Here is a 13,214-nt window from a genome sequence, read left to right as displayed (position 1 = left end):
TGACCAACCCGGCCAGTCGCAAACCGAACGGCTCGATAGCAGCCCTATCAGCTCTGGTGGTCAGTCGCTAATACTCGCTATGAACAGCCGGCAGTATCATGAGTAGCACTGCACACCGACGTACTACTGAGTTTTGTACCGAACTGTGCACCAAATCTCTAGTCGATATGCTCTACTCTAATAACATATCGAGTTCATTTTGCGAACCCAAAACAAACCTGAGCAAGTGTTTTTACTTACGTAGTTGACGGCATTTCAAGTCACAGTTTACATATTACAGTTTTTTTGTAAGTGGTCTTTGTTTACTTTTGGACTCTTCATGAATTATTTATTATTACATTAGCCATTTCGATAATGGCTTTGCAGTATCGACGCAATGCGGATGAAGACAGCACGGACGAGAGCGACGACGATTACGTTCCACCGGAACATGTGGAAGTCGAGGGTGCGTAGCCGTACTTTCTGTGTATTCTTTTTCCATCTTGATGTTGTTTGGTTTTTAATCTCAGCGTGCAAGAAGTCTTGAAATCAACTTAATAGTTCGCTAAAAACTGTAAGTTTTTAGTTTTAGGAATGAATTGCATTTTGATTTCGTCAATATAAACATACGCCGTGGCCCGTACCGTACACAGTGACTATTATGCGCCTATTGATTTGATAATAAGTGTTGTATTGTGGCGATTTGCTGTAATTTGTGAAGTAAAGCTTATGGTTCGTTGTTGTGAAACGATTTCGCAATGTTTAGAGGAAGGAAGTGAATCTGGCGAAGCCGATCTGGAGCCGAGCAGCGGCGGAGACACTGACTTAGATGTTGGAAAACGGAAGAGAAAGCGCAAAATTCGCGTGAAAGCTAACAGTCGAGGGTATGTCTTCTCGTGGCGCTTATCGAAATAAGTTCCCCTCATCGTAATTGGCGAGTCTATTAACAAACTACGTACACTACTGCAAAGGAAAAATTTGGAAGATTTCTGTCTTAGTTTCTTTGATTGATTATTTTACTGCGAGAGCGCTTGCAGTAAAGTACTGTTGAACTCGTTATCTTCGCAAGTTAGATGGTGATAAGCGGTAGATTCAACATGTTTTTCACGCAGCAGTCATCCGCAAGTTCTGTCGATTTGTAGGAAGAAGAAAAGCAAATACGGGGATGATTTGGACAATAATGATAATGATGAGACTACGAGCAACGAGACTCTCGTTTGCATGCCGAAAAAACCCGCGTCAGCCACAACTGTCCACAGTTTTAACGCTCCCGCTTCCGGAGTTTCGTCCGACAATGTATATTCATCATCCACACCCAGCCCTAACCCTAACGACTCCAGTTCGAACAGAGGCTCGGCAGTGGACGACAAGAACGGCAGCGGCCGAGTGTCTTCTACGTCTCGGGATTCCACGACATCAGCCGTTGCACCTTCACCTTCGCAGAATGCCAGGTTTGTTGCTACTTGGTCCTGAAGGGTGTTGGTAAACGTAAAATCATAACTGCAGCGGTGCAGCTGGTAAACAGCTTTGCAGATTATCATGTGTTGCACAACTGTTGTTGCCTGTCTGTACCGTAATGTGAGTATTTCTTTTTTGTCAACGAGATAAATGCCGTTACTCAGTACTTTTAAAATACTGTAGCTGCGCTTTGCATTAATAGCATGGTTATTGGTTAGCATCTGAAGGAAGAATCTGTTTCAAGTAAAAATTTTTATTTGACTTACAAGTACTTCTATACGAGAATATTTTTCAGAGATTTTAAATGGACTACAATTGATAATACTCATAGTTATTTTTATATCAAAGTTGGTAGTATAATACGGATCGTCGTGCTTAGGAAAATAATTTATTTCTTGCTCAGTATGGCTGCTGCAGAAGAATTTTGTAATTTCTAAATCTGTATTTCCTTCGTTATTTTTATAGCTCATCGAAGGCGCCTAGTGGCCCCGTGACGGGACTGGGATCAGTATTAGCAAAGTTATCCGGCAAGAAGAAAATGTCCACATTGGTGAGTTGAAAAGTGTTGTACGCCATTGGCACAAGAAATTTCAGCGGTATGAAATTTCTTGTGCCATTTCTTTTGTATATTAGTGCTTACTAGAATTTTTTTAGGATAAATCTCAGTTGGATTGGAAAAAGTATAAAAATGACCACGGCCTGGACGAAGATTTAGCTCAGTTCAATAAAGGCAAAGGGGGATATCTGGACCGGAAAGAATTCCTTGAACGAGCCAATCTTCGGGAATATGAATATGACCAGAATGTCAAGTCCAGTGGGTCGCGACGTTCCACTATGTAAATAAGTTTAAATGTATGCAAATATTGCCAAATTATACAGAAACCCGACGGGTTTCGCTTTCTGATGGGTACTTTCTTGTTTGCTTGGATGATAAAGGATTTTGTTATTTGAATCGTAATAAGGAATGAAGGAGGAATGCAGGAAAATGATTTTTCGACGTGGTGAAATATTGAATCAAATTGTAAGATTAGCTTTCAAAGTAAAATCGCGGGCATCATATGAAAGTCGCCAATATTGCAGAATGCACGGAAAGGTTGCACTGGAAGATTCTCTTTTCTTCCACAAGTTAATGGAACTCTATAACAATCCTTTCAACACAGCGCAGATAAAAATACATGATAACAACAAGCACAAATTTATACGTATAACAACAGGGAGGTCAGTAAATACTACAGTAGTGACCCTGACTATACCTTAATACCGGGTACAAAAAACTATCACAAATTACGAAACTTCTCCGTCCAGTGGTGCCAGAAACAAATCACGTTCGAGACTAAACTTATTCTCCATGCAGCATAAATCACCGCTAATACGAGCCGTGGAGCACAGCACTAAAGCTCGGAATGGGAAGCTTTCGTTGACTTAGCCGTCTTCCCTTCTTTTGCCCGTTTAGCAGAGATCTTTTCGTAGGCTTGCGCTATTTCAATAAAGCGTTTCTGAGCTACGGCTTTCTTTTCTGGATCCCGGTGTCTATCGGGATGCCATTCGCGCGATAATTTCCGGTACTTGTTTGTGACCTCCTGCATTGTCGATTCCGGTCGGATTTCCAGAATCTGCATGTAAAACCCCATTTTAAATTCACAGTTTTCCACTAATACAAGGAAAAGAAGCCCACGATCTAAATATTTATCAAAACTTCTCATACCAACAATCCGCAAATGTTTCAAGAAAGCTGTAAAAATGGTCAGCAATATACCGTTTTCTGATCTATGAAATTATGAATATAACAGTCCCTTATTCTGCCAGAACCACTAACCTGATAGGCTCGTGTATCTCCGTTGACATCCATAAATTCAATCAACTGATACAAGACATTCTGCCAGCCATGATGCTGAACATAGACCCTGAGCTGCTCGAAGGAATTCTTCATATCCAACCACGCCTTACTGTGGAAGAAGTTGTCCACTGCGTCCCGCACCGACGTCCTCGTCCCATCCGGATTGGTCCAGCTGGCGTTGAAATACAGGAACGATCCCCAAAGCGCTAAGTACACGGTGGCCGCGGTGCCCAGTGTCGCTAAGCGGATACACACATGACGTTTGCGTTTGGGCTGGCGCACCCAGTCGCGGGACTTCCAATGGAACATGAAGGCCGAACTGACCGCGGCCCACGCAATGGATTTCGGCTGGAAGAGGAAGGCCAGCGAGGCTATATATGCACCCACAACTGGCCACAACAAACGTCCTCGCTCCATGCCGATATTTCCCACCAGATGAACGCCTAAAAACAACAGTATTAAACCTGCTGGATATTTTCACTGTGTTATGGATATATTTCGTATCTGCTGTCAGCAGCAACTTACAAGCGCACACGCAATATTTGTATGTAAGTTACGACAGCATTCACCCCAATTTAAAACAAATAAACAACTACAGCAAGAGCACATTTTTAAATACATTATTTCCGTAAATAAGGGTAGCAGAATTCAAGGTATACACAAGGAAATTTCGAACCAACTCAAATATTAAAACTAGCAGCAAAATGCACGCACAACTGCCCATACGGTTATTTATGCCGTATCATACTCACATACAGAAATAGTGCAACAATTTACAGTTTATATTTGTTTGCACCACCATACTATCAGTTTCTTGGACAGCTATTTTTTTGTAAAACGCAGCGCATTTCCTTTTTTAGTTTTATAGTTTCACAAAACAAATTTTCAAAAAGCCTAACTGCTGTCGATGTGTCCTTATAAAAAACACCATCGCTCCAAGAAAACAATTTCTCAAAAACATTACCCAGTCCAATGGCGAACGGAACGAGCAGTATGCACCAGCGGTGCACCGTGGGATACTCTTCCGCGGAGGGAATGGCCAGTGAAACCAAGTAGCCAAAGAGCGTGCCCATAATGAGCTGCCCCGCCATCCGTGTGGAATTATACGGGGGCTTCTTGGTCAGATTCATTTTGATCGTCCGCTTCTCCACGTACTCCTGGCCCTGATTGGCCTCCGCCACGTACGCTGGCAAGCGTGTCACTTCGCGCAGCCATCCCAATCCAAAGACCCCTCCGAGAGTGGCGAACCAGGTGAAGGCATGACGATCCCGACCCAAGTAGAAATGATGCAGTCCCAACAGACCACCAAACAGCCAGCAAAGGTATGCGACCATTGTCGATTTCGCCATGATGCAGTCAGCAGCGTTGTCATCCAGGAGAGAACATTTAGGAGAGCGTAGGGAATACGCGGAAAAGAGCTCTTATCGCAGTCGCATTTATCGCAGGATGGAAGACAATAATGCTGCGCTGATAAGATTCGTCAGCCGTGGCGTGCGGCCATTTGATGAGCAGACAAGCGCCGCCGGCCGCTGATGACACGCTGCTGTGCATGCTGTGGTGGTGAATGGAGATAAAACTAATTAGGTAAAACAGTTAAAAATCACGACTGTATATGGGAAAATTGTAAAAGTAGACTTATCTGTAGAAATTATGCCTGTAACACAAATTAATGAAAAGCTGAAAAGCAGAAAAAAATTTACATTTGCCTGTCTAGACTCTAGAGTAGTGTCTGCAATATTTTGCAGCCGGAAGTGACGTACGAGTACTTACAGTATGTATTGTACTCGTATTATTAGTCTCGTACAACGATACACAGCACAAACACAAGCAGTATGAACTATAAATTATGAAGTTATGAACCGTACTAAGGTTTCAATAATAATTAAGTATAAGATCACGGAGAGCGCACAATGTTTTGTTGTTGCGTTGTAAGCTTCTCGGTTTTTCTGTAAAGCAAGTTTGTTCTAATCATAGCTCGCATTAATAAACCTGGCCTTTTATTTAATTAACTTTAACAAAACGAATAATTAGTAAATTAAGTAAGAAATAAGTACTGAAATAGTAAAATGGTTGTACCAAAGTTGCCAGAGTACTTCTTTGTTAAAGTTTGACTTATTTTGTTTTACTTTTACATTTGATTCCAACTGCGAATATCGTATAGTAAATAGTAACAACTTCAAGAACTGGAGTAGTCAGTGTACTTGAACAACACTCTTGGCGGTTTCTTTCGGAACCGATTATAGATAATTAAAGACTTTTTTAGCTGGAAACTGCCGCTAATTGTGAGACGTTTTGCTAACATTCTGCCGCTGCTCAGCGCCGGTCTGATGGACAAGGTCTTCTAATTAAATCTGAATTAGCAGTTCAACTGTGAACGTGGGAAGCGAGATTACCGAACCAATAAACTGTAATATTTGTACCTATGTGTGACTGTGTGCACTGTGAACCCATTCAGCAACAGCAGAAACGGAAACGTTTTGTTCAACGGATCAGGAGATTTGGTTTGATATGCTGATTTCGCAACCGTACACCCAAAATCAGAAGCATGCCTATGCTTCTGTTCAAGCTATTCTATCCTTACACTGCAAACTTGTAATTATTCCCACCTGAAACAAACTTAAGTACATAGCAATAAGTGCTACTTTATGGTTAGTACCTTTACGGATAACATAATCTATCACTGCAGTCTGCAATTATGACGGTTTTGCAGGGATGACCTTTGGTGGTTAAATTTTCCAGTCCAGTGTTCCCATTACCATTACATTAAGTACTGAAGATCTGTTGCATGATCTGCTCGTACAGACTACACCAGCTGCTTTAAAAGTGTGAAAGTTGCAAAACGGCATGCAATAAGATTTCAAAGATCGTACGTGTCTCGCGTGCGTTCGCATGGGATTATTTTAACAAAGCAGCCAATTTACAGATATATGACTATTGACGCACCGGTGCGGGCTCGGCAGTTACAATCACGATCATTGTTCCATTGTTCAATTGTTGATCATACATGCGATAATGTATATCTTGGAAGAGTCTATCATATTCCATAAACATCGTATTTTGTGTGATCAGAGAACTGCAAATGGAAAACTGTTAACGTAAACATAATAATCATTTCTTGAAAGCCAGTGCATTCGCACAATTGCATGTACGGTTGTTAATACTGGCGTACGAGTTAATACTCGTACTGATGTACTGATTTATTTATTTTAATGCATTATAATATACAATCCGTTTTGCCCAGATTTTTTAGTAGGCGCCCGTGCCGCCACAATGTACAATGGAAGTCAAAATTCTCTTACATTCGGTCCGGGACCGAATGACCAATAAAACTAAATGGCCAGGACCACATGACCAGTAAACTGAAAACGCGCAAGAATACGAACACTTGTTCCTGGCGTACAGTATTGGCAACGGAATATTTACTGTACTTCTTTGACGGTGAAGTGAAGAGCTTGAATCTTCGATCTTCACATCCAACAACGAGGAACTAAACGACTCCGCCGGTACATCCAGTAATTAAAAAAATAATTCAAGCAATCATCGTTAGCCATACGTATCTGCACTTGGAGCCAAAGGCTACCATTTGGGCAGTAGAGCCGGCAACGTAACGTTAGCTTAAGTACAGTTTACGCACGCCACAACAGTCAACGTTGACCGCATTAGTCTGTATTTAGTCACGTAAGAATGGCTTAAAAAGCGTTATTCTGTTGCAACTGTGGGTGGAGTTGTAAGACGTTTGAACAAATCTTTTATTTTCAATGTCCATTACTTACAATAATGGGGACATTGAGAATCAGAAAACAACACACACACAACTTCCACTGCATGTCAACAGGGCCCTGTCGTAGTGTCACTGAACACATGCAGTGTACAGTGGCCATGCTTACAGTTATAAGTGAAATGTACAAATACATTATAATTATGCTACCTGTTGCTCCTATTCACAACGTTGGTGGTCCTTAATGTGTAACCCGGAAATATTGCCGTCTAGCTAATATTTGCTCAGTGTTTGACATGCGTGAAGCTTCCTTATAGTGACTTATATCCTTTATCTGTGATAAAGTCATCCTTTATATTAATATGATTTGCTCCTAACTGCAACATGCGGGTCACGAATTCAAATTAAACGAACCAAAAATTTCGTTTGAAGGGTTTAATTTTTCCATTAATCAGTTGGAAAAGGAACAATTCCTTTCTCCTCAGTTATGATCCAGACATTGAAGCTTGTTTCGAATGGATAATATCATAATTGTTCAGAACTATGCTAACTGGATAGCTTGCAGGATGAAATAACATGGACATAAAGCGTTTGCTGTCACACTGTGGTGCATACTGCAGACTGTCATGGAATATTCGAAGCGTTTTGTTATGCTTTTGTTGGATATGCAGCACCTGTATTCCCAGAGCGGTTTGCCTACACGGTAAGACCTCACCTTTTATCTCCTAAACGAATCAAAGAAACACCTAAATTTTCAGAATTTTTCCTAACTAAATAGTCCTTAATACGTAGTTTCGCTAAGATTGAATTTTGTTTTTGGAGATGTAACTTTTCATCACTTGCTTATCATTTCACTCGTGAAAAAATTTATAGCCCGGCCAGCTGCAGGAGGTCAGTGCGTGCATATGTACAGATCAGTATTACATTCAGAATGCGCGATTTTTTGCCCTCTAGCGAGTGAAATTCACGGTAGTGCTACTAATTTCCATTTGCTAGTTACAAATATAATGTCATTCCAAAATTCAAATGTGTATGATTTTAAACATTCTTTTAAATATTCATCACTGCGAGCACCGGCCAATAAAATTATGCAGATTACTAAATTTATGAAAACTAGAACAGTGCTACTGCTTTATATACTACAATTGTTACGATGTCCATATGTTGGCAAATGCCAGTAATGGTGTGTGCGGATCCAGTTTTATCGATTTTGTCATTTGGGTAGACAGTTTGATTCACTACCATTTGAGAGCTTCTTTTCTTCTAACTGTTTCTACAATGATTTTAATCTTACTTTTCAGAAGCCAAAACAGTATCTTTTTTCAGTATTACAATTTACTACTTATGTCCCATTAAAAGACATATCTAGAATATTATAATTCAGGCGCCAGAAACAATTTTAACTTATGTCAAGTTACTTCTTTCAGTACGTAAATCTTTATTCATATGCCAGTTCAACATTTTGGTTGTCTTTTTCAAACTTTAAATTATTAAGAAGTTTGTTCGCGCTTGCATTTTGTTACTCGTATGGCTATTAGAAAGGCGTGTTTTTGCGACTTTTGATTTGGAATATTTGCAGTTTATGATAAACCTAATAAATTTTTTAAGCGTGTTATAACTAATCAGCTGGCCCAGCACTACATAACCTTTTCTGACGATAAAGCCCCATTCACCAGTAGCACAAAAAACAGGTGTCGTATTGTTCATGCACACAAGTTGTGTGCATGGTGTCTTTGGTAGATGAACGGTGTAAAAAGTGGACATTATGTTGTCTACGCATGTTGCATGTTGAAGTGGGGTGCCGATTACACAAGAGTTGAGACATGAGGAAAACTTAATGCCGAACCTATTTTTTATGCTGTGACAACGTCAACTTTCGTTTCGCAGGTGCGTTTTCAGCATGATACCTAGTTACTTATTTTATTGACTCGGCATGCTTGATCTTCATGATGATCTTATGCTCTTACAGCTTCGCTTTCTACGCAAACTGGAGCAACAATAATGTTTGATGCATCCGAAATCGTGCTCCGTGACGACTGATCAATGTGTAATTTGTATTAATACTTATGATAGCTAGCTTGTAATTACTGACACCGAACACTTGGTACGTCTTTATTGTTATATGTGACAAGCCGAAGCATACCGTGTCAGAAGACGTTATGCTCTTCGAAAAAGTTATGATTAACTTTGTCCAGGACAAGCGATGTGGAAAACCGCTATCTTTCGCAAAATCTGCAAAAGTGATTTGCGCAGTATTTATCTGCAGTGGTCGCCGCTGTCATCCGCAAACAGCACGATCAGTGAAAATTCTGTGGATTACCTAGTCAGATACTGTGAGGATTATTCCTGGGATAATGAGCCTAAAAATTGTCGGGCCTCGCTGACGAACCGGACCGAGGTGACCTTAAGGGAACTCCGACCGGCAACAAAATATTTGGTTCTGGTGGAGCAGCTGCCCAATCGCACCGGCAGACATATGTCCAACGGGACACCAAATAATGCGCTTTCCGGTTCCGCATCGTTTGCCAGTAAAATCAAACTTGATCGTGATCGAGCAGTTTCGATAGAAACGCAAAAGTGTACGTACCCACGCATGCACAGAGTACAGATAGATTAAGCGTAGCTTTTGCAATAGCAGCAATCGTCCCAGGAATGTGTTATGGAATTGGTGAAACCCATTCACTATTCGGAATGCGTAACAATATAACGAATTGTGCAATTTGGAATTAATGCCTTTTATCTGTTGTATATACACGCATTTTTCTAGTAATTTTATTTATTATAATAATCGTAAATTATGGCTACTGCGCATTTGCAACAAATGTTACAATTTGTGCTGCACTAATAAAGCAATTCGTCTACGTACGCATATTAATGCAACAGAATGATTAATCCTGATAAACAAATTAAGTTAATGTAAAAATTTTTAATGTGACAATTTTATGTTTTGCAGACGCGATTCGAAATGTCGACTGCCTGAAAGGTCGAACGAATGTGACAGTGGAAACCGGTGACAGCTTTGAGGGCACAATTTCTGTACAAAAATCCGGAAGTCCACAGAAACATTGCTCAGTTAAGGGGATAGGAGCGGCGCAACAGATGTATTACCTAATTATCAACCATACCGATTGTAATGTGGAATTCCATGATGTATGTAATGCCGTCTGCTGCTTATTAGGCTCATTATTGCATGTTGAATTATTACGAATTTTTGCGGTAGCACTTATCAATATTAGTAGAGTAGCACAACATATTGGTAATTACCGAAAGTTTTATACTTAATAACAAGTTGTTTTGCTTGACCGCAGAACGGGACAATTATGGAGGCGATCGTGCAGATACAGGTACGCGTCATGAAAATTTCGCATTCGCATCCTGTATGTGTACATGACTGCGCGCTCAGTTAAGGAAGTGCCTAGTTCTTCGAACATGATTATATGTGATGGTTTCCAACAATTTTAGGAGCATCCCACTCTTGTTCTTGGCACCGATCAGTCCTTCCGGATTTCCTGCAACTATCAGCCAGCAGTAATCCAAATTCAGACTGGGTGAGGGCAGTAATTTACTAAAATTTAACGAACATCAATTCATAAATATGATTACCATGCTTCTAAAAATTTATTCTGACAAAATGGTATATAGCAATATCGAAAATTGTGAGCTACGTGTGTGAGAGGCTGTTTACATCCTAACAACACTGTTAAGTGTAAATAGAAAGTTAACTATAGCTTTTCGAACGAAGCGGAATTAGTACTACGTATATGACGGATGTTTTACCTGTCACAAATGAACAACAGCCCGGAAAAACAGCGGAATACATCCGCTCTACTAGACTTGGAAAATAGTTTCTAACAAATCAATTGTGAGCTGTCAAAAACATAATGTATATTTAATTCTGAATGGGTGCACAGCATGGGCATGGACGCACAGCACCAGGTTACACGAATCGGTGCTACCCATCCCGCTGACTCAACCGGAAGGATCTCCTCTGGTGAGGACAGTGCCCCCAGAGTAGCATTTATGCCCGCACTGAACAACATCACATCCGCCAGCCAATTAGCCAACACTGCCGATCGCAGAAGCAGCAACAGCAACAACAGCCATACGACATCCGCAGATCCCGTTCCGCCCCTTATTAAACCGCTAACCATCCCCTCCGGCCAATATGACACGCCGGAAAAGATCAGCCAGTTTTACGGGGATGAACCGGTAAAAAGCGTTCAAGGTCACCGACAAGAAACACCGGCGCTGCATCCCGCTGTGCCGGTAAGTGAAATGGCCGCGGCACCGGCACGTCGAACATTCCCGGACAGCATAAAAACAAGCAGGCCGACAAAGGTCAATGCGTTAATCGACCCCGGGATCGGCGTGAATAATACCTTTCTACCCAGCAAACATACAATTATTCCGCTGAATACGAGCCTAGAAGAAACGCGTTTACTTGGTACAAGCCAAAGTAAGTAACAATTATTAACACGGCCAATTCCTGGAAGATGCAATGTCCGCTGTAACCATAGTTAAAACTATACAATATCCTCAAGCTACAGTGCTACAAATATGTATGTGCACATTTATATCTTCTACAGTGGAATTTACCTATCTCATATTATTAATTTTATTTTTTGTTGAAACTACAAATCGTATCATTTTAACTACTGGCTGCGGTTGTTTCCAAAATAACATTCGTATGTTGTGCAGAGATACGCGGCACTTAAGCCTAAAGCAAATTAATACCATAATAAATTAAAGTACTAGTGACTTTGCTTAAAATAATCACAAACAAAATTGGGTGTCAAATTTAACACGAAGGTTACTCAAGTATAAGATATTACGATAAGAAATTAGCAGTACCCGTTAACAAACATTACGCATCCCACCGGATGAAAAATTAACCGATGTGTCTTGCGCTTCAGCAACGCATTGAATCAGAATTAATTATTCGCATTTCCCTACCACGTGCTTGGCTGCTTTGCAGAGTCTTTCGGTGCGGGACGCATGCCAGCCGTACAAATCATTATTATTGCGGTGGCGGGGACGCTAACTGCCGTGGTCCTCCTGTCCATGATCGTTTGGTTTATCGCCTTCCGGAATAAGCCGGGTTGCGCAGTCTTTCCCAGGAAGCGAGTCCTCCGACACTTAACCGACGATGAGCGCTATGCGTGAGCCGGCAGTCGAGGTGTGCACAGATGCGCAGTATTACCGGCACGATCAGCTGGCCGAACAAATACGTCCAGAAAAGAAGGAAGTCTGTTCGGGTTAATGGAGTACGTGATCACCGGCTGAAAAAATCCCGTATCGTCAAGCGATATAATTATTAGCCACATCATGCAACAATGCAGCAGTGTTGTACCAAGTCAGATATACTCGTACAGAGAGACATGGTGCACTTACGGAACACTTTGTTAACAAACTCAAACGAAGTATGAAATTTTATGTTGAAAGAGATGTTACAGGAAAATATTATTGTTGTCAGTCTATGCTTAACTGCTTTGTAATCAGTTGTACAAAAATTGTGAGACATAAATGATATGTGTCCGTTATTGATACAATGATATATAGATATGTGCGTTTCTGCTCAGTGTGATCATTTGCGGCATATAAAAAGGTCATTTTTATGTAGTAAACGATACTGCCGAAGTGCCTATGGTTTACTCTGCAGCTTTTATATGAATTGTTAAGTTGCATAATTGTGGCTTTTGCATACAATCAAAGTTTGCTAAATAATGTGTAGTCCAGAGATGCAGATTCGAATCAGAACAGTGTACAGCTGCAATGCATGATTCCCTTGTAAACACGCAAACTTTCTTTTTGTGTACCAGTGTACATTGATCGGTTGTCACGTTGTGGGATCTGGTATTAAATAACATTAACAGATTGTACGCAAACAACATCAAACCCCTGAAAAAGTGATAAAATACGGCTGACAGGTGTCAGAGCGCGGATAATGGGATCGGTGGACAGATATAACCAGTTATAGTGCATGTGTACATTGACATCCCGGAAGATCCCTTTTAGTGATTGTGATGTCAATTTGGTGGGGGTGATGTTCAACGGCGGTTAGGCGGGACACCCAATCATACGCCCGGCGCCCACCTCCAGTCCAGCCGATCCGATTTCCATACCGTACACAATACACACGAATAATATCGCACCATTCACCGGCGCGGGTTAACTTCTTCCCGCCACGCACACTGCACACTTGCACATTCATGACGCCGGCAG

General features: G+C 41.1%; 3 protein-coding genes across 3 annotated transcripts; 2 read left to right on the top strand and 1 right to left on the bottom strand.

Moving 5' to 3' along the window:
• The first annotated feature begins 216 nt into the window (after window positions 1-216).
• Window positions 217-2,500, top strand: LOC129583854 (craniofacial development protein 1-like). The gene is made up of 5 exons (XM_055475849.1): window positions 217-445; window positions 746-863; window positions 1,122-1,430; window positions 1,903-1,987; window positions 2,092-2,500. The coding sequence occupies exons 1-5, from the start codon at window positions 355-357 to the stop codon at window positions 2,275-2,277; spliced, it is 789 nt and encodes a 262-aa protein (XP_055331824.1). The 5' UTR covers window positions 217-354; the 3' UTR covers window positions 2,278-2,500.
• A 31-nt stretch (window positions 2,501-2,531) lies between these two features.
• LOC129583853 (dnaJ homolog subfamily C member 22-like) lies at window positions 2,532-4,939 on the bottom strand. Its single transcript, XM_055475848.1, has 3 exons — window positions 4,239-4,939; window positions 3,254-3,717; window positions 2,532-3,050 (listed from the first exon to the last, which is right to left on the bottom strand). Exons 1-3 carry the CDS (start codon window positions 4,621-4,623, stop codon window positions 2,829-2,831), a joined length of 1,071 nt encoding a protein of 356 aa, XP_055331823.1. The 5' UTR covers window positions 4,624-4,939; the 3' UTR covers window positions 2,532-2,828.
• A 4,256-nt stretch (window positions 4,940-9,195) lies between these two features.
• On the top strand, window positions 9,196-12,645 carry LOC129584086 (uncharacterized). The gene is made up of 6 exons (XM_055476191.1): window positions 9,196-9,571; window positions 9,946-10,142; window positions 10,301-10,336; window positions 10,455-10,540; window positions 10,904-11,448; window positions 11,968-12,645. The coding sequence occupies exons 1-6, from the start codon at window positions 9,196-9,198 to the stop codon at window positions 12,153-12,155; spliced, it is 1,428 nt and encodes a 475-aa protein (XP_055332166.1). The 3' UTR covers window positions 12,156-12,645.
• The last annotated feature ends 569 nt before the right edge of the window (window positions 12,646-13,214 follow it).

The sequence above is a fragment of the Paramacrobiotus metropolitanus genome, unplaced genomic scaffold, assembly GCF_019649055.1.
Source record: "Paramacrobiotus metropolitanus isolate TYO unplaced genomic scaffold, Prichtersi_v1.0 Parri_scaffold0000012, whole genome shotgun sequence".
Classification (NCBI taxonomy): Eukaryota; Metazoa; Tardigrada; class Eutardigrada; order Parachela; family Macrobiotidae; genus Paramacrobiotus; species Paramacrobiotus metropolitanus.
This window is presented reverse-complemented; position numbering and strand designations above follow the sequence as displayed.